This window comes from Ciona intestinalis, chromosome 2 (genome assembly GCF_000224145.3).
Source record: "Ciona intestinalis chromosome 2, KH, whole genome shotgun sequence".
In the NCBI taxonomy this organism is placed as follows: Eukaryota; Metazoa; Chordata; class Ascidiacea; order Phlebobranchia; family Cionidae; genus Ciona; species Ciona intestinalis.
In genome coordinates this window covers 842574-863669 of record NC_020167.2, presented here as the reverse complement: position 1 = coordinate 863669, position 21096 = coordinate 842574, and the positions used below count along the sequence as shown (strand labels likewise).

General features: G+C 36.1%; 3 protein-coding genes and 1 non-coding gene across 5 annotated transcripts; 3 read left to right on the top strand and 1 right to left on the bottom strand.

Annotated features, from left to right (window-relative positions):
• Positions 1–822: 822 nt before the first annotated feature.
• Positions 823–2553, top strand: ins-l3 (insulin-like 3 protein). 2 transcript variants are annotated; one of them, NM_001349040.1, is made up of 3 exons: positions 823–1374; positions 1618–1694; positions 1850–2553. In NM_001349040.1, exons 1-2 carry the CDS (start codon positions 1068–1070, stop codon positions 1650–1652), a joined length of 342 nt encoding a protein of 113 aa, NP_001335969.1. In that variant the 5' UTR covers positions 823–1067; the 3' UTR covers positions 1653–1694; positions 1850–2553. The 2 variants fall into 2 exon arrangements, with proteins under 2 accessions (NP_001335969.1, NP_001123344.2); NM_001129872.2 differs by having other exon boundaries at positions 1574–1694.
• Positions 2554–5538: 2985 nt separating this feature from the next.
• Positions 5539–5592, top strand: mir4148 (microRNA 4148). Its single transcript, NR_034544.1, has one exon. It is a non-coding gene; the product is annotated as a microRNA 4148 (primary transcript).
• A 979-nt stretch (positions 5593–6571) lies between these two features.
• ins-l2 (insulin-like 2) lies at positions 6572–8297 on the top strand. The gene is made up of 3 exons (NM_001129873.2): positions 6572–6820; positions 7224–7314; positions 7749–8297. Exons 1-3 carry the CDS (start codon positions 6643–6645, stop codon positions 7870–7872), a joined length of 393 nt encoding a protein of 130 aa, NP_001123345.2. The 5' UTR covers positions 6572–6642; the 3' UTR covers positions 7873–8297.
• Positions 8298–11163: 2866 nt separating this feature from the next.
• On the bottom strand, positions 11164–20843 carry LOC100185120 (exostosin-1-like). Its single transcript, XM_002127988.4, has 11 exons — positions 19835–20843; positions 19442–19594; positions 15485–15686; positions 14968–15087; positions 14362–14488; positions 13777–13895; positions 13440–13643; positions 12681–12841; positions 12493–12623; positions 12088–12208; positions 11164–11864 (listed from the first exon to the last, which is right to left on the bottom strand). Exons 1-11 carry the CDS (start codon positions 20677–20679, stop codon positions 11747–11749), a joined length of 2301 nt encoding a protein of 766 aa, XP_002128024.1. The 5' UTR covers positions 20680–20843; the 3' UTR covers positions 11164–11746.
• Between the last annotated feature and the right edge of the window lie 253 nt (positions 20844–21096).

The following is a 21096-nucleotide window of genomic DNA, read 5'->3' as shown; positions in this document are numbered from 1 at the left end:
GTCCAAATTATCAGCCATACATAAAAAACATAAAAAAATCCCCCAAAAAATAATCACCCACAAAGTATAACATACATGGTAACTCGTAAGCTGGCACGAGGTGTTAAACCCGTGTGATAACGATTGTTGTTTTCCGGCCACGCGAGGATAAAGTAAGTTCCATTCATTCATTCAAAACACAATACGTACTAAAGGAGAAGTAGGCTTTAAGGAAGGTTTATATAGAGTTTGGATCATGATGGAAAAACAAAACCTCCAAAAGAAATTCTAATAAACTATAAAATGTGCACCCCTTATTAGCTTTGCATAAAAAACGCAGCGCAAATCAAACTATTTAAAACTGGAATAAAAAGAAGTATAGTTGGGTGGGGAAAATGGTACACCTTTTCATTCTATTTTCTTGTCCTATTGGGTAGTAAACAAAGAACATTTAAAGAATTATAGAACACGTGTCCTAACGACTCCCATAGATCGTTGGTAATTGTTTAAAACACGATTCGGATGTTTGAATATTATGTGCTAAGGGTGTCCCGTCTTTCCCCCACCCCACTATACCTATGATATAGCAAATGCATTGAGTTTGTGTGACACACTTTTGCAGTTTTTAGTTCCAATAAAAAGCCTTACAAGCTTTAAGTAGCCTAACAAGCTTTACGGAGGCTATAATCGTATCATGCCGCCTGTTTATGGGTTTACTAATTTCTTTCGTTGCACGGTACCGGTCTGGCCGCATTGTTGTTTGAGTATAAAAAGAAAAAAGTTCTCAACCTTCGCAAATATTTACGACCCTGTCGTGTGAGTTTGGACGCTATTTCGTGTTGTTCTGGAACGAAGTGCAAAGGTAAGGAGCAAAAAGCAACAAGATAAAGGGATTAGGCAGAAGTGCCGGGTTGGTGACAGCTGCATAAAATCTTTCAACGACTTTCCTTGATTAGTAGTAAACAACTTGAATTAAAATGTTCAACAAACTATTTTGCTGCTGTTTCTATGATTGAATAATTCTCGTTCTTGATTTGTTGACTTGAGTTTAGAAACAGGCAGTTACTCTTCAAGCACAAAACAAAGTAATGTCGGAAACTTCTAGAGTTGTGTCAGCTACTCGGCCAAGTTCTGGGGGTACTTATAGGCGCCTGTGTCTCGTTACCTGCATAGTCGTTACCTGCATGGCAATATTTCCGGGTTCGAGCATTGCGCATGGAAGGAAACGATTTGCTCTGTCGTGCGGCAGTAGACTTGTTAACAGCATGAGATATATGTGCTTACAGGAAGTATGGACACCCAAGTTATGTTCTGTGTTTAGAACAAAATTCTGTGGAACTGAAATTAATTTTCACCCAATATGTCGTTTCACGTGCATTACGGAAAGCCGAATAAGTAAGTATATCGTCATTTTGACTTGCCTTTGTCTTGTACTTATTCCGCATACTTATTACAAACATTAAAATGTTGTATGAATTGGAAAAATAATTAGTGGCTGCATTAAACGCGCGCGTGTTTTGTGTTTGTTTAAATAGTTTATATATGGTGTTCCGTGCAGTTATCTTATTTAGAACGATATGCATTATTATGACAGGTGACCGGCAAGACATTGCAATAACAACTTCTGCTTCACCACAGCGAGTTGTTTCCCCATACCCGCACAACAACACTAATGATGTGACAACGCCCTCACCGAATGCATCCCACGTATTTAGGTAATTGATTTTGTTGGGTTAAATTTACACGGAGCACACATTAAAAACTATACACACACGGAGCACACATTAAAAACTGCACAGCGTGCGTTTATTTTTACCTGACTTCTAAGATTTCTCGAAACACGTGACTAAGTGGACTTTCTTATACACAGATCGTTGCGTTCATCAAAGAAACTGAGCAAACACACGAGGCGAACAAAACGGTTTATCGCAAAAAGATGTTGCAGTGAAATATGTTCGATTATTGTTTTACGACAATTCTGTCTCGGTGACGAAACTTAACTTTGCCAACACTTTGGTGAAATATTTGTCGAATGAGAATTTTCTTAAAAACGGATCTGCTGCGTGGAAAACAACAAGATCCGAACAGATTCCAGTTCAGCCATCGAAGCACTGCCATCATATACGCTATATTGGCTATAATTGATGTCTTCAATATCAATATTGTTATTGCTTATAAACAATATACAAGAAGCAATGACTTTGAAGTAAATGCAAACGTGATATATCACGTATTCTTAACTTTCATTAATGATTCGAGTCTTTTTCGTTTAGTTTAGTTTTATAAACCAGAAAAATATTCGTGTCAAAATAGAAAAATCTCTTTTTTTTATTTACACCCCAGTACGACAGCACTTCTTCAACTAAAAAAGATATCCTAGCAGATGCTTATGCGTGTACGGAGTCGCCATTTTAAAAAAGTGCAACACTCTGGTTTCCTCGTGCAAAACAAGTGCGTATAGCGATGAAATGCAAACATTAATCTACAAATTCAGCGGATGTTGTTCACCTGGAAATACTTTTACAATGTTTTGTTGTCAATCTTTATGTTAAACAAGTTTAAATAAATATATATAACCGCTTGTAAAAGAACCAGTGAACTCATAACTAAAGTAAAAATAGATAAGCCTTTAGCGCGGAGCTTGTTTTGTAACGTTGTTGCTCGCCCTGGATAAAAACACCTCGGTGTCATGAAGGTGTATAAGGTAAAAGTGTTGCTCTGTTGTTTCAAAGTTTGAGTCCAAAACATTGTAGAAACTTTAGTTAAAAAGATGTTTTCCGGATTTGTTGTGGAGGTATGTTGTTTTGCAAAGCCACGACGAAAATTCGACCTCGGGTTCAGCCGTCTGCAGCAGTACTGGGTCAGGACAACAAAGCAAAACAGTGAGAATGTTTGAGGGCATGCAAGGATTATACGTCTGCACACCACACCCTTATAATCCTCTACCCTTTCTTAGCTATATGCGGTGATCAAAGGCTGTTTCTTCACTTTTTTACTAGCGGTTTTTGTTGGAGAATTCTAGAAATCTTTTAACTGCAGCAGAATTATAATGCGAGTGGGTAGGGCAGCAAGGTCACACCTTTCCTTTTCAACGCGATTGGTTGAAACTGCCGCCTCCGTATAGACGGTTGTTTGCACTGGATGGCGGGAAAACCTTCCGCTTTGCAAGATAGTTTTTTTTAGAAAGGCTGCGGGATGCGTAAAAAGTTGTTCTCAAGTAAACAACAATTTAATACGGAGATTATTTTATTGATTAAGTGTTGTATATCACTGTAAAACGACAAAAATGCGATTAAAATGTAGATGATGCTAAAACATCATCAGCAAGTTTTTATAGCACAAACAATTTTCGCTCAGCACGCGCCGTTTGCTTACAGTTCAGACGTTTCACCCCACAACTGTTTTATTGCGCGCTATTGACTGTGAACACAAAACGGAAATTGGCTCGCGTGCCGAAACGCAAACAAAGTTTTGTTTGTTGCTTTGATCTAATCTTAGATCATCGATAAATGCACTTCTGCTAATAATAGAATCAAAACCTATCGGTTAATTTAACTACACAGTAAAAGTTTCATAATAAAGTGTGCCAAACCTACAGTATATAAAAACCATTTAAAAGAAGCAAGTGTCGCAAACAAAAAGCTTTTTATTCGATTCAAATTTTACACCGGCGTTTTGAGTCATACAACAGGCATTCCGCGGTCGGCTGGTGGGTTCTCACGCACCTCGTCTGACGCGTAAACATCTAAATTTTGAACCATGGTCTCAAAATATCGTTCCCTAACTGGGTCGATTACCGAAGAATTCAGTTTGGGTTCATATAGTATAGCAAGGTGGAAAAGTTGGGACACCTTTAACACATAATATCCAAATAGCCTGATCGTGTTTTAAAGAAATAACAACGGGCTATGAAAGTCGTGAGAATACGGTTTTATTATTCTTTGAGTGTTCTTTGTTTACTACCAAATGGAAAGAGAAAACAAAATGAAAAGATGTCCCATCTTCCCCATCCTATACTATATAACCGTAATAGATGTTATATAAGTTCAAATTATGTTTCTTAAAACTGGAAACGACTTCTTTAAAGTTAGATGGAATTCCTGTTACAATATTTTCTCTTTTATTGAAGTCGCTAATCAAAGTTTTCATTTTAATTTAAAAACTTCGTCGTAAATTCAAGTTCCAGAAAAATGATGAGATTTCGATTTAAAACTTTATGTAGAAGATGAAGTGAATTAAGTTTGAGTTGTTTCCAAACCGTCAGCAAATTTGTTGACGTGTTGTCTGTGCAGTGTTATACATCTGACACATTGGCGAAAATTGTTCTGTCTCAAAGAGCCGGAAACAAGCAGGAGTTTTGGAAATACCGAACGCGACACGATGTTACTTATCTAAAGCAATCTGGCGTCAAATTGCCTGGAAATAGCATATTGTGGGTGGTAGATTTGCACATTATAGTCATTTGACACCTTATTTTGAGAGATTAACGTGTCGTGCTGGCGGTACCTTTGACTGATCTTACTGTAGAACGATTCAGGAGTTCTGCCATATTTCATCTGGTAAAGTAAATGGCTGTCTGTGGCCACTTTCGGCATCATGTGTCGTTAAAAATAAGGAAATAAACGGATTAGATAAAATCAGTTATGTTTAATTTTAGTTTGAAAATAAGAAACAAAACCATTATGTAACATAAATCAAACCATAGAGTGGCTTTAAATCGGGTCAAATCGAAATGCAGTAACTGCTCTAAAGAAATCTTCTTGTGCAAAAACATCATGTTATTATAGAAACACACGAAAGACAAATATTATGCTTTTGCTTTCGTACCACGGATTTGCGCCTGTGAACGATCACATCGGATTATCGAGCGGAACTTCGCGTAGTAGGGGATCTTCAATAAAGTGATTAAACGGACGCGGGGTTATAACAATTAAGTCCACGTATCGGTGGTACAACTTTTGTTTTCTTTAAACACAAAGAATAATTTGGCGAATTCGTTGTTTTGTCTCGTTGCTATTTAAGCTTGGTTTCGACAAAAGATTTAAGTTAATTGCTGCAGTTGGTTGCTCTTACTACCAACCACTGAGCCCCTGAGATAATGATAGAACACGGAGTGTCCAGTTTCACAAACAGCATCTTGATATGGGCGTATGCGGTGGTCGTCTAGGTGGGAAGATATGTAGCCGCTTTGTGCTATATGCCGGTAACATGGCAAAGGGTTCGGAGGTCAATATTTCACAAGGTACCTCAGCTTCTTGTGATCCAAATAAACACGAAGTTAGAAAAAAACATCTGAAATTGTAGACGAACAGGGTAAACAGGTCTTTATATTCTGCGGGACTATAGAATAAAATAAGGAAGTCGTTTATATATTAGTAGTCCATCCAGTGTAAACTTGCAGCTCGTTTTTTAAACAAGTGTCATACGGGGATAGTTACGCAATGTCTGGGCGTCTTTCGCCAAGCGACAACGTAAGAAAAACAGCGAATAACGAGCCCGCTGGTATATAGCGAACTTGCTTTTAAGCTTCTGACACCGCCGAGGTGATCAGTCGCGGGCGGAGTCGTGTCTGGACAGCTCATGGTAAAACCTAAGTTATCCTCAAACGATTACTCGTTAGAGCTGGTCTCACTAAAATGTGTATGTCTAAGTCTAAAGAAAGTTTTACCATCAACAGCTGTAGTAAATACCACTGATGAGTCATGAGTCAGTTGTTTTACAACATGACACTGATATTACGACAGTTAGAGAATTAAGTATTTGCATTTTTGTTTCTTTTGAAAGTACTGAAACTGTATGAAGGTTGGAAAGACGTATCAGGTTAAGGGAAAGCAATACACTCAGTTCGGCCGTGCAATCATTTGTAAACAACAATTAATATCTAAAGGGGGTTCAGTCAAGTTCGTTCCGTCCTCCTAGTATCGTATACTAATAGCTCCATGACATCACGCTTTCGCATCGCTGTATGACACCGTAAACCGGTCATATAAATAGGTTATTGGGTCGATCGACGAAAACAACAATTTGTTTTTACATTTTTACAGTTACCGGGAAAAAAATGTTTTGAACACGGAACTTTGTTAGCCGGCAACGATCAACCTTGTTTAACATTTTCGTAGCATTTGTTGCTGTTTTTTAAATAACAATAATAATTCGTTACCTAAACAGTCGTTTCCATCGCGGCAATTTACGAAAACGGATTAATAAAATCCACTTTGGATTTAGTTTAACAATCCGCGGTTTGTTGTTGTTGTTATCGAACTTTGCACACGACTTGGTGGGACACCGCTGAGCTGTTGTGTTTAAGAATTGTTTTAACCGCGTGTTGCTTTTGTTGACTTGATTGATCAAGTCGTGATCTCAGTCGGTGGCATGCACCTCACTGATACAAGCACGGCGTGTGCCCGAATATAGCAGCGTGACGTCGCGGGGCACGCGTAGGCCGAAAAGGAAAATTCGCTGTCGTATCAGTTTATTATCAACTTAATTGGTTTTACAACCGCTTGATAAGGCGAGAAAAAATGTTTGTGGTGTATAAAGAGGTATGTCGTCGAACCATTAACTATATTTGTTCTTATTCTCTGTTAGAATCATTAAGAGCGTGGGTTGCAAACTGAAAACTGCAGCTTTGTAACAGGACAGTGAATCTGAAAGCAAAGCACCATGAAGATCGTGATCGTCGTTCTTATTGTTCTGTTCATCATCACACCTTCACCAGTCGAATCATGGTCGGGAGCTTGTGGAGCAAGACTTATTAACAGATTGCGATTCATATGTGGCGAACGTGGTGTCTTTAATCCTAAAACACTTCTCCTGCAAATGAAATACCCCGGCAGATATCGTAAGTGTATATCGAATTAGTTATGTAAAATTTATAGCAACACTGAACTAAAAAGTGTTTTCGTTATCTGGTATCTGAAATCCAAGTCTAAGCGTTTGACCTGGCGGGGTTAGGTAAACATACCGACGCCGGTGTTACTCGGGTTTCGCACATTCTTGGTTGCAGCTGTTGCATAGCGGGAGCGTTCTTGAACATGCAGCATTGAGTTGCATGTATTCGATTACAAGTCTGGATCGTTTACCTTAAATCGCGTGCGAAAATCGCCAGCTTTGTCGTCAATTTAAGCAGCAAAACAATTTAACTTACGGATAGTTACGTCACTGCTTACGTGGCAAAAATGATCGATTTCAATTGCGTTCCATACATGCTTGAAACACATTCTTAACACAAGGTTCTTTTGCAGGACACCACCGCAGAACTCGATCAGCTACTACTATTAAAGAAATTATTCAAGAAACTTCACCGTCTGTTTCAGTACTACGAGGCTTAGTTACGTAAGTGAACTTGTACTTATTTTAGCGTGAAGCTTGTTGCGTCGGTTATGCCTACGTTCCGCGAATGTTAAAGTGATATTGTTTTGTGAACAATGAACTAACTCGCCCTGGGGAAGTTAAACGAATGATGGTATAGGCATTTTACCGGCCGGTTAATATCGGCACGAGATTACTATCACGGCATTGCAATCATGAACGCAGAAGGTTCGCACGGCCCCGACCAATGCTCGCAAACTTGTTGTTCACGCAGTTGCTTCTTTTCGTGGAAAAATGTGGTCTCGGTCGCCCAGATCAATTTGTAGGCATCCCGCCGTCGCCGGATCTATCGCATGCGTAAAGCGATCTAATCAGTTTTATCTTAATATTCTTTGCTGGGGGCCAGGCTATTTTTGTCGCACGGTTCATTTTAATTAACCAGATAATTTATTTTTCAGTGTTGGTAACCATCTGCACAACAACCGACGTCGCCTTGCAAGACGAGTTCGCCGAGATCTTGTAACGGAGTGTTGTCGAGGTAGCTGCAACAGAAAGTGGATTCTTCGTACATACTGTGGCTAAGCGTATACAAGTTGTTTGTCGTACACCGTAGCGACCATGATGAAGTCAAGGGCAGAGAGAAAGCAATGAGAAAGCGAAGTGAACGTGAAGATGCTTGCCACACAACAAACAACTATCACTGTGACTGTCTCCAGAAAATATTCAGTAACATCAAATACGAAGCTTGCCACACACTAAAGTTCCATATATTGCGTCTCGATGTCACCACAGCCACCTACAAACCACACACGCAACATTTCTTACCATCAAGTCACAAGCTTGGAAAACACAGCTTTGCACAATTAATGTTGTATTTTCACTGAATAAAAATATCAAAAAACACCAATGCAAGTGAATTGATTAACTGACACACAATTGACCTATTATCGTTGTTGTTATTACAATCCTGCATTCTTTACATAAGTTCATAAGCAATAAAATGAAAAGTTGGAGCAATTAATTTGTTGTTTATGAAATAACCAACAGCAGTTACAGCAAAACCGAGTGAAGCAAAATTCTTGCTATACGCATGGAATTTTCCGTTCCTATAACAATCAATTAAATGTAGCAGTGCAAATTAACACGGACTTGTTAAGCAGGGTTTGACCGCGAATCGCTCCACCCATGTTGACTACGGAAACATTGAACCACCACGTTATTTATTGCGACTATGCAACAACACATATATAGCAGGGTGTTTAGATTTGGTTTATGCCACAAATAACAGCTGAAGTTTCGTAAAGTTAAAAACAGCGTAAATGAAACCATTATAGAAGCTGAGACTTTGTTTTGTTGGCGCGAATCGAATATTACATAAATAAATAGTATTTCATGCTATATATATGCGTGGCGCACCTTAGAAACGAGTTGAGGTTTTCCAATAACGTTTCTTCCAAACTAGATACATAACCACCGTCTGGTAAACCATCGCATATATCAATGCCTCTACAATTTTTAATTTCCCTGAGTAAAAGCTATTTTTATACAGTTAATAGAAAAGTCAACAACATTGCTTGGGTTATTCACGTTGAAGCGACAAACAACATCTTTATAATTGTAAGGTTACGACAAAAATAGCGCGGGCGTGGTGTAAAAATAACAAGCCCTCCATGGCGATTCCCTTCTTGGGTGGATATGATTGGTCGAAAGAAAGATGAACAAAATAAAAGCAAGTTGCAAGTTTTTCGCGAAATAAAATTTAGAGCAGATAATAGTTTAAGCAATTTGTGTTGCCGCAACATTTATTTGAATATAAACATATCTAACGTATATTTTAAATACCGGTTTTAAGAGAATCTTATATATTCTTTTGAAATTCGACACCGGTGTGAGCCTAACGTGCTGACATAGCGCAATCCACGCCTTTGTTACTCTGCTATTGTCCTAATCCACGTCAAGCCGGTGATGCTGGAAAACAAGTTGAATCACGCGTGAGGTGTGTGATCGGGTGTGCTTCTTCCGCCGTCTATTCATTGACAATACCACCATACATTACTTTATTACGTAATAAAGTGAACTTTGAAACCGAGTAAAACTTCACCTAAATTTAACCCATTCATTAACAAAAGGATTTTTTTACCTGCAAAGCACTCGTCACAAATTTTGCAAATCGTGACAATATGCGAAACAGAGTTTGGGAACCGGGATTCAGACGTAGTCCCCAAAGTAAAAGTCACATATTCGAATTGATTTCATACATCAAAGCGAATTTAGTGAAAACCACATGACAAGTGAACCCGGCACTTCACCAAATATAGCACCCTTCAAAATGTGAAGGGTTTTGTTTTTTTGCCGGCTCCTTCACAATGCGGTTGAACATCGGTCGTGTTTCATACAAAGACACAATGTTACTTGACACACGCCCGCAATTGTTTGAAGAACACCAAACATATTCTTTTAGTATTAACACATATTACGAAAAATTTATTTTCTGATTTTAAATTTACTGTTCGTGCGAAAAATATTAGTAGTTACTTGTATTCTCAAACACAGGTGGACCACCTCGGTCTCAATACAACGTCTCACAGCCACAAACATCTGGTATACCACCAGCAACGTGTCATTTGGTGTCGCATATCTACCCATTATACGTGGTTGGCTTATGTGTTAGGATATTAACACTTTTGTATTACAATTGGCTAACATGACTAACGTCAAAATTAAAAAGGGGTTAAGATATTACTTTACGCTTAAAATATAATAAGATAATGAAGCGGCGTAAGGCACGTTCGGTTGTGCGTCATAATTGCGTGATCCCTTTGTCTGGTGCGTGGCTCCAAAGATACGCCCAGCGGTTGCTTTATTTGCGTTCTTAGTGTTTGTCTTGACGCGTTTTTGATCTAAACTTGGCAAGTTTCACCCTAGGTGCAAACAGATTAACGTATTCAGGTTCTCACGGCCAACCTCCCATATTTATAATGCACGATACCAGCAAATAATTTATAGCGAATCATTCATCGTTATCCCACTACATGTTCCCGTCATGCATAATTCAATTTAAAAGGAGTATTTTTAGCAGTAATGAATCACCGATATAGAAGTGAAATGGCGTGGGAAATATATATTGCCGATGTTTGGATACGGTACAAACTTTGTTTTTGTGAATGGGTGATCCTTATTTTTGTGCCGGAACAGAGACGTCGGATATCATATATTTCATTCTTGTTTACGCGTTGCCATTTATTTAACGTTGTTAGAGGTTGTTTTTATGCACGACTGACACGATTGATATAAAGACAACCTGTTAGTGGATTGGAGCAATGTGCGGTTGATCATGTATAAGGACAAATATGTATATATAGTAGGGTGGGGAAGATGGGACACCTTTCCATTCTATTTTCTCTTCCCATTTGGTAGTAAACAAAAAACATTCCAAGAATTATAAAACCGTATCCTCACAACTCCCGTGGACCATTGGTTTTTGTTATCAGGCTATTTTGATATTGTGTGCTAAAGGTGTCCCGTCGTCCTCCTTATACTTTATACATTCACAATGGTAACGAGCTTGATCGTAATTCCATAGTTACGAGGCGAACGGTGTGTTCCTTGCGACTCGGCGTCGATTTTTATGTAATATATGACATTTGAAATAATTTGACATATTACATAAATAACTTATAACATTTATGTTAAAAAATAACATTTATGTTTTAAAACCGAAGATATTTTAAAACCGAAGATCTGCGAGATATTATAGCACAGCCAATCCTAACGTGGAACATACAAGAAAATCTGCGGGTAAATATCCAAAATTACTTTACGAACAGATGTCTGCCTGTATTTTGAAGCAATAAAATGTGCAAGCAGACCTTATTAGGAACAATCGTTTTTATTTAGAACACAAGTTGCGGTTTCATGTGGATGTATTTCATGGTTCGGGAGAAAGCATTACCGAGACACGAGAATAACACAACGATTTGGTAACAATCAATTTACAAACATGGTGTGTTGCTTTAACTTAAACTAACAACCAGAACAACGTTGCTGTAACATCATGATCACACACATCATGCATGCGTCGCCAATGCTTTGACAAGTTACTGCAACCAACAAAAGCGAAAGTTTGAATACTTTATCCAAAATAGTCCGTAGTGAGGCAACTCGGTTAGTAACTATAGCACGGGTATATGAAAGCGTGACGTGTAGGAAAATGTACAGAAATAAATAGAATTAGAAAAAGATATGAAAATAAGTCGGGTTTGGCAACATTTAACTTTGATGCAAACATAGGGTGGGATCTAGGAAACTTTAATTGAAATTATTTGGTCTCATCAACCAATGAAGAAAGTGGTGCGCGTGTATGTGTGGCTTGAAAGTGTTTGTAGTGCATTGATTTAGAACGTTGTTAAACAATGTTCTTTAACTTTTGTCATTCGTTAAACTTAAGACTAGTTGTTCAAATTTCAATTTTTGGATATTTCTTTCTTGTAACGGAAACATTATCTTTGTAAAGTGAAGGATCAAAGCGAGTCTCCGAAGAAATAAGGGGCATATACCCAAACCAGGCTTCGAAACTGGAGAAAATAGATTTAATTGAATTAGATATGCATGGTTTAGTTATACAAGGTGTTTAAAGCAGTTAGCCATCGTTTGAAAAGATTCATATCGTTGCGGAGTCTATATTTTTTTGTCATGAAATCAAATTTTAGGTTATTTTATAAAAAATAGCAAAAATTGTTTGTCAGCAGTAAAATGCCGTCAATTTTTAACCACTGTGTATTATGGTAAATAAGATACCTCTGCATGCAGGTCTGGCGTTCAGCGAAATGTCGAGGATCGGACCACCTTGACACAACACCAGCGTGATTCACATACGGTTGCGACGCTGAAGTGTCTTTGTATTGCTTTTTCTGGGTGACTGTTGGAAAATATAACTTGTAAAATAATTTAGTTAGATAATAATAATATTAACTTTAATTTGTAATTACAGTAGCGAAGATTTATTTTAAGCGAAAAGACAGGATATAGCGACAAAACAACAGTTGTTAAAACACGCTAACAGTTAAAAACATATTTACATTTAATTGGAAAAAAATAAGCATGGTCGCTACACCTAGCAGACAAACAAGCCATTTATTTTATTTAATTTAGACTTTTAATAGAAACAAAAGTGTGCGTAAAGACACGAAAACAAGTGTTTACCTTTAACCGGTGGTAGCCTTGTCACGTGAGCCACCAACATGTTCATTAAAATATCTTCACAATTACTCGTTTCATCGACTGTTTTCCTTAGCGACGGTGGAAGCCACTCCGAGTAAAGTTTCAAGTAATATCTGAGAAAACCGGAAATGTTATAACGTGATGTTTTATTATACGTTTTTATAAAGTACCTGTGTATGAATGCAGCCCCTGTTAGAACTATACTGTAGCTATTCGACCACTTTGATGTATACACCCATTTGCTTTTACTTGAGTTCCAAAAGTGACTGCGTGCAGGGAAGCCGACGATACGGTCGGGAAACGACCGCCATACGTCGAATGCGAAGTCGATCTGTCAGTATAATGCAATGGTTAATTTTAACCTAATATTAGAGATAAAGTAAAAACAATGTTGAAATGCTCGTGGAAAACAAAGGAATTATGCATGTGAATATAATTTTCGTACAATTTTAATTTTTACTAAACGGCAAAACTACCATATAAGAATATTTATAAATGGATTGTTTAATTAAAACACCAGCAATTAACTCCATGGAAAAACTAATTACATAAAACAAAAACACGGAGATAAAAACTAATGATGAGATACTGAGATTATGTAAATATATTTTTGTAAATAAGTACAGAAAACGGTTAACGTGATGAATTAACTCTTATAGTGCTATGTCCATGTAAAGGACAACTACTTGTTTATTCTAGCATGTAGGGTGAGCTTGTATTTTGTATACCTATGTTATTATGCGGTGGCTTTATACAACTGATGTGGGCATACACGAGTGTCACGTATACAACTTATGGTTGTTTGTGTTGTTTAATGTTTATTTCTGTGCGGCTAAAACTAAAACGTACAAGCCATTAGTGACTACTGGGTTAAAGCAATTATCGTTAAGTGCTTGCGCAAATGTTTCGTTTGTTTACGTTACCATTACCTCTTGTGAATTCAGCATGACGTCATCATCAAGACTTAGTATCGCATCTGTGGTGAATTGACGCGGAAGGAACCGACGGCCCATCGTTTTAGGTTGGTCGTCTATTACTCGTATCGGTATCTCGTGAGCGCCATCTTGCGGAACCAATACACGCCATCTGTCGTTGGGAATCGGAGGTTTCCCGCAATGCCATAACACCACGATCTATAACAATGGTGGACGGTTGAAAACGTGCTCGTTTTTCAGTAAATTATTTTAAATTAAACTAACGGATAAAATATTTTAGAAAATTAAATTAAACTAACAGATGAAAGGAAATTTTTCCCATCAGACTTACCTCATTACATGAAGAACTTTGAACTAAATTACGAAGCAATTTAACTATGGGTGCGGCTGATGACGTCACAGGTGCGGTGGCTTGTATCACGGCCGTGAATTTCATGGGAGCATCAACACCTGTTTATCATATGATTTGGTGAAATATTTTTCTTTTAAAAGAAACGGTTAAATGAGAATCATATAATCAGTTCCGGCGCTGTTGCACAGTTGGTTAGCAGGTCTGCCTCTAACCCAAAAGTAATGGTTTCAAATCTCGTCGCTGCTACTAAAGAGGGCGTATGTGTTCTGCTTAGGCAAAACACTTAACAGCAATTGCTCCAACCCAGTGATCACTAATGAGTTGTCCGAATTATCCGCAATCGCAATACACAAAAAAAAAATATTTACCTATAAAGTAACATACACAGTAACTTGTAAGCTGGCATGAGGTGTATGAAACAGAACACCTGTCAAACCCGTGATTGTTTTTTCTGGTCGCGCGAGAATAATACAAGTTACATTACATTCAGCTGTACTTTTTAAAGGTCAACGCCTAACCTACTATCCCTTACACAGAACCGAGTTTATATATTGTTCAACTTACCAAGAAGTCCATGATAAAATGGATATGAGCTGGGCGCGGTATCAGAATTGAAATATAAAGCTCCTGGTTGAGAATTCCATGCAAATGCTGGTCGTGCTTGCTCGGGGAACACACGGTCATGTATTATCTGCACAAGATATTGTATATGAATTTACTGAAGATCATGCAGCAATAGAACTTCTATTTAAGTCACTACTTTTACGCCTATTGTCTATTGACCCAAATTTAAAACATAAAATAATTAATGACCCGATTTCTCAAACTGTATTTCACACAAGATTTATAAACATACAATAAAAAGGTTTACAATACCAGAAACAGTTTTACGATTCACTAACGGCTGACCTAAACAAATAAATGATGACCTACTTTTGGGTGCAAAGCCCAAGGTTTAACAAGTGCTGTTGGTAGAAAAAAAGATCCTTTTGTATGAGAAAAAAATTACATCCAGTATATTAAGATAAGTAGCCATGGTGTTAATGTGTGTACTGCACCAAGGATATAAATCTTAAATTAATAATTGACTTGTTTCGAGATTCAGATAAGCTGACTTGTATTTGTAATGCAATATTTAAAATTCGACTATTCGTAATGAGGACAAAATACCTCTAGTGTGCTTCGAATTATGACGTCCATTGAGGAAAAGTATTTGTCCCATAGGAATTGACTTTGCTGACGTAGTAACATGATGCGGTTGTCTTGAACTTCCCGTAATATACCAGGTACCTGGGGTTGAGTTGTTACATCAAAATTGAATGAATGGTATGGCCGGACATAACCATATATGGTAAATCATATTCCAGCTTAAGGTATTGATACTTTCATACTTTATATGGTGATTTGAGCCTTTTAATAAATTAAAACATATTCCATTTATAAACTGCATACGAAAATATAATATTAATAGATTTGTAAATTTACTGTTTACATTCTTGTTATTAAAGAAAAAATGATATTTGAAACGACACGTGAATATATATTGTTTAAAAAAGATGTTTCTATGCTGTACTTAAATTAAACAATAATTTGGTGATTGTAATGTCATTTAAAAAATGATTTTTTTATTAAATTGAAACAATCGTGTTCAAAGAATTCAAGTTTTAATCCAAGCAGTGTTGAATACCTGTAAGAGCAATCGCTCCTCCCAAGCTAAACTCGCTTTTGACCAATCAATGACCTCATCAAAGGGAAGTTTCCACCCATTAGCGAGTACAACAGGTATACAAGCTGCTTGCAAAGATTCAAGGAAGCGAAACGAACCTAATCTTCGTCCTCTTGGCACCATACAGAAAGTTGAATTGTGGAGCAATGACTGGTAGTCCCATCTGAAAAGAGAATGAATCATATTTCATTAGAATGATAGTTCATTTCTATTAAATAAGCAGATTTCATTAAAGACAACTTGTCCATAGAGACCAAAGTAATGTTTAACTTAACTTAAAACCAAGGAGAAAATAGAACTTATTGGATAAACACTTGACAATCTGGACAAAAATGAATGTAGTTATTTTATTTTATTTTTAGTACTTTTTTATGTTAGTATTATTTTTTTGGCATATTATTATTTAGATTCTAAAACAGTTTTGTTTCCCCAAATAAATGTATGTTTAAATATTTGTAGCATAGCCATTATACATGGAAAGTACCCTTATGAATCACATTTCAATTAAACCGAATTCTTTATACGTACAAACAAAACTTAAAAACATAAAATCTGCTGTTAGTTAAACTTTCCCTTCCATAGCTATGCATTTAAGGCTTATGTATGTGATGTCTAATGTCTATACACATTTTTTGAAATTTATGATACAAATTCCATTATTGGTATTTGACATGACAAAGGATTATTTTGTATTTAAGGCTTTTGATAAAGAAGGTAAATGATAAGATGGGACGCTTTAAGTCCTAAGGGAAGTATTTAGGGCAGCTGAAGGACATTTTTGTTTGACATAATGATCAATCAAAGTGGCTTATCCACTCTGTCCAATGTTGATAGCGTCAGCTTATGTATGGCTCACTTTGTGTCTAATGTATTTGTCTACCAATGTATGGTCATGGTTAACAACTTGCCAGGCACATCTTGTAAGGTTAAACACACAGAATAATGACTTAGGTATGATAAGTCATAGTGTATACATATTACATATCAGTGGAAATAAACTGCACTTCTGTATTTAACAAGTGCAATTAAATATAAGCACAACCACTATTTTAATTTGTGCATGGGCTATATAAACTTGATTTTCAAAAACAAAGACTTGCAAAACAATATCCATACTATACAAACTATATTTGTACAATAGAAAACTATGATATAATAACAACTGAGAGAAATTGTTTAGTCATAATGTATTTTAATTTTATTCACCAAGTAATAAAGTATTTGGAGCACTGATGGGAAACACGATTATGAACAAACAGTTTTGTGTTGCTATTTGCATTGTGGATTCCATTGAGTGAAGACAGCCAAACAAAGCAACACAAGTAAGCTATTGTGTGAAGGGAGAACATGAGATAACAGGTTAGTATTCTCCTTCAATTTAGAAACACAAAGCACTTAATGAAGATAACATGTTACTCCTTACATACACCAACACTACTGTTCTATGAAATCTTGGGAGTGAACAGGACAATATAAAAGATATGAGACACATATATTAATTTATAAAATAACAAATCAACTTTAGATGGGAGTTACAAAGTGTGTGTGTGTTGTTACTTGCAATAGGGAGTGTTAAGCACTCCTGGGAAATTACACCAAGATATGAAGATAACCACTTCATGTATACATTTACATCAGATATATTGATACCTGAATACGGAAGTTTAGTTTATTGACAATATATCACAAAAGTGTATCAAATCTAACTACAATTACCAAATATCGAAAACAACTTTTTTTCTTGGATAAATTTTTATTTGAATGTGCAGGACCACCATAGTCTACTATATTACATACCAATATATATCAATAGTTTGAAGTAAACTTAACATAGGTTGTTATTTGTTAAAAAACCTTATGGCATGGCCGCATGTCGCATGGTATTAAAGTAGTAGCCGATGTATCGCTTAAAATATGACTGGTAAATCTTTGTCCTGCAGGATTATAATCCATATAATAACAACCTAATAAGACCTTTACTAACTTCCATGCGCCTCAGGGTATTACCACATCCCAACGCTTGATTGTACAAGCATAAATGACTTGGCAAAACTAATTTAAAAAATAATCTATCATAAAGAACAAGTTAAGTTTTTAATAATATGAAAATTTGTGCAATGATAAAAATTTCAAATTTTCACAAAAGGTTAATCGAACAATATGAAAACAAAATAAATGTGTTAGTTGACAACTTGACATAGCAACCTTCCAAAAGTTACCAAACCAATAATCAAACACATAAATAACTGGAACCAATGAGTTCAATGAATTTTCTCAGACAGTGTGTCAGTTAATTTCTTTGTGGCGCATAATTTACAGATAAAATGTAAACTTTCAGCCAATAAATGTTATTTGCACAGCCAGTGGTAAAAGTGTTGTTAAAGTGGTCATGGTGACTTAGACCATCTGTGGTTGTGTGTTGGGAATTGACATTAAAGCAAGTAAATGTGCAAAATTGGTGAGTAATTTGTTTTAGAACACCTTAGCCTTAGCTAAAGGTATTTAATGAAAATGAATAAATATCAATATCTTATATTTGTGCTCCAATATATTGGGACCACCCCTGCGCTTATAATTTATCATGTTAGTAAATGTGTGAACATTCCCTCCGTACAAAAATAAATTATTCGGATTCTCTTCATATATAGTTGTTGAAGCAGCTTTACAAAATAAACAGGACTAAGATGCATTGTAAGTTGTAATATACACTTATTTCAATATTTGTCAATTTTAGTCTGATAGAGTTAATTCATTTTAATTACCCTGATGTATGGGTAAAATATATATAAAATATAAATATTACAATTTTCCTGGTTAAGTCAAACGATACATGCATAAAAACCATTATTATTAATATAGGGCAAGTAAACCCAGTTTAAAATAAGAGGTTTCCTGTTATTTGTCAACAGGCCTTCTTTACGGTTCAGAGATATTCAATTGAAAACTATTCGTTCCACACTTCCCTTCGTTTCACATTACACAGCAATTTAAACATTATATCTTTAAGTTACTTAATACAAGAAGTTTGTTTGGCAAGTATGGGTGGAAGTAGTTACATGGTACAGTACACAAAACTTTGATCGCAAAATAAACAATGAAATACAAGTGTGCCGCCTCTTGCCGATAAAGGATTAAACTATTCCAGTTAAAGTATGACCCAAAATAATGTATTCTTACTAGAATGTAATATATTAACAAAGTTTCCGAAGGTGCCACTTAATTCTCAATTTCTTATATTTTAATATTATACATGTATAACATAAATACATGGTTAAAAAGTGAATAAATAACATTAGGATATGTGGAGGCTAGCTGATACTGATAGCATTTGTTGAACAAACACTTTCTCATATTGAATTTACCGTATTAAACTCTCAAAACATTTAAACTTTAAAGGACGACTGGTCTCAAAACCACTAACAATCATCCCACATTACACCAAACAACCACTCTAAACATGCCCACCAGAAAACTGTGGTTGATAAATGCTGACTAAGAACAAACCATTGTTGTTTGACTCTGAAGTGATGGTTAAGTAGTTTTTTTTAAATTTGGATGCTACAACAAACTTTGGCAAGAAATTGTATACCATAGTGGAGTACAACGGAATATAACAATGAAAAGACTATTTAAGCTTAGAAATACACCCAGACAATTTGTGATTCAGAGTCTAAAAGGGACTTTATCTATAATTTATGAGCTATAATGAATGTACATGTGCCTTTTAAGTTGCCTATGCATTAAAACAAATGAATTAAATTAATATATATATGAAGTATATATATTATACATAAAACCATTATAAATATAGGTCTATACCTGTTGTAATTTAACTATATGTGACTACAGGATATGTGTTATGTAAGAATGCTAAAGTTAAAGTACAAACTATTGAACAAAATGACATATTCCTCTTACTTTTCATATTCCTCGTTGTCTGTCTCACATTTCTGGTCGCTGAAACTTTGCCAGTTTTTTCCGTGCTTGCATGTTGTTAATATGATGATGTCATCACCATTGTGGATATGATACAAAGCATTACGGGTGCTTGACCCAATCCCGTATGTGTATCTGCAAATATTGTCATTATGTCAAATATTGTTATTAAGTGTCTTGCTCAAGGACACATATGTCCAAAATGGTAGCGGTCTCGAGCCTTGACCCTATAACCTCGAAGTTTGAGGCAGGCGGCCTAACCAACGTGCCGTTGTTATATAATATGTATATCTATATGTATATATAAATGATTTCTTTAAGCACAAAGGCACAAAAGGTTAGAAAACTTGTGTTCTAAATAATAATGAATCATACCGTTTCCCTTTAAATGAGAGAAGATATTTTCTTCTTGGAGGAAAATAATTTGCTTTAAGAAATCCTTGGGTTCCTTGCATATGAGGGTGAGTTTTTCCAATTAAAGGAAACGAAATATCAAAACCATGGCGATAATAGTTGTCACCAAAACTTGCTTTGGCCAGGATTGCCTCGCCAAGGTTAAAACCAACATCTTCTAAGTATTCAGGCCAAGTGCCCGAATATAAGTTAAAAATAATATGATTTTTTCCATTGTTCCAGTATTTTAAACGAGATATTTTGGCACCAAGGTTATGAATATAGTCCGCAGACAGATGGTCTCTGTCTAAAGTATCATAAGCGGGAACAAATAGACAAGCCTTCTCTGGATCACTTGTGTAGTATTGTGACGCACGAAGGGAAGCAAGAATATTTTGAAAATTTGTTGAGGTTTTTTCACCAACATCTGGATAAACATAAACTTTAAAACCAGTTCTTCTACACCTTTCAAGGTCAAAGCACGTGTCCATTCGACATTTTCGATTTTTGTATATTCTAGTTCTTGAGGCATGTCGATCTGTTGGACTGGGCACCAGTTCTTCTGAATTACTTTCATAGTAGTCTTGTTCTGAATATGAGAGCAAATTCTGCACGGCCTGCTTTGGCACCATCTCCAGTGCTGTGTGTTTGGTTCTGTCTGCATTTTTATCGAAAGGCAAACTTCGTTTTTCCATCTGCAGCAACTTTGATTCATCATTTGCAAAGTGGTCAGCTTCATACTGATGTGCCCACTTGTATCCATTGTAGATAACAGTAATAAGAATCAAAGATGATAGTAGCAGACCATATCTTTTATTTGCCTGCATCTATATGCTCGTACAACAGCATACATGAGGTTGAATGTGCGTAACTTGTTTCAACAAGTTGAATCTTCAGTTGATAGCTTGAATAAATTCCTTACAGTATCACATTTGTGCTAACTTTTTAACTCTGAAACACTAAATATCTAGCTATTAAGAGAAAATGCTTTCAGGGCAAAAAAGACAATAATAACATAGAAAATATACACTTCCTGTTCCTATAATATAGTAAAAGTAACAAATTACATTTGTTTTTAATTCCAACGGAATGTGGTATTAAAGTATTTACAAAGAAGAACGGAAACTGGACATAATATAACTTTCACTGTCAGACAGGGTTTCCTTTAAGAAGAAACTTATAATATTACTCATCAAACATTATCAGTACTGGTATATATGGGGCGTCTGAACTGTACCACACTG

Coding starts and splice junctions, on each gene's coding strand:
- ins-l2 (NM_001129873.2), top strand. CDS start 6,643: ATGAAGATCGTGATCGTCGTTCTTATTGTTCTGTTCATCATCACACCT. Junction 6,821..7,223: donor GAAATACCCCGGCAGATATC/GTAAGTGTATAT, acceptor GTTCTTTTGCAG/GACACCACCGCAGAACTCGA. Junction 7,315..7,748: donor GTACTACGAGGCTTAGTTAC/GTAAGTGAACTT, acceptor TTTATTTTTCAG/TGTTGGTAACCATCTGCACA.
- LOC100185120 (XM_002127988.4), bottom strand. CDS start 20,679: ATGCAGGCAAATAAAAGATATGGTCTGCTACTATCATCTTTGATTCTT. Junction 19,595..19,834: donor CTCTCATTTAAAGGGAAACG/GTATGATTCATT, acceptor CAATATTTGCAG/ATACACATACGGGATTGGGT. Junction 11,865..12,087: donor CGCCAGACCTGCATGCAGAG/GTATCTTATTTA, acceptor TATTTTCTCCAG/TTTCGAAGCCTGGTTTGGGT.
- ins-l3 (NM_001129872.2), top strand. CDS start 1,068: ATGTCGGAAACTTCTAGAGTTGTGTCAGCTACTCGGCCAAGTTCTGGG. Junction 1,375..1,573: donor CATTACGGAAAGCCGAATAA/GTAAGTATATCG, acceptor TTATTATGACAG/GTGACCGGCAAGACATTGCA. Junction 1,695..1,849: donor AATGCATCCCACGTATTTAG/GTAATTGATTTT, acceptor TCTTATACACAG/ATCGTTGCGTTCATCAAAGA.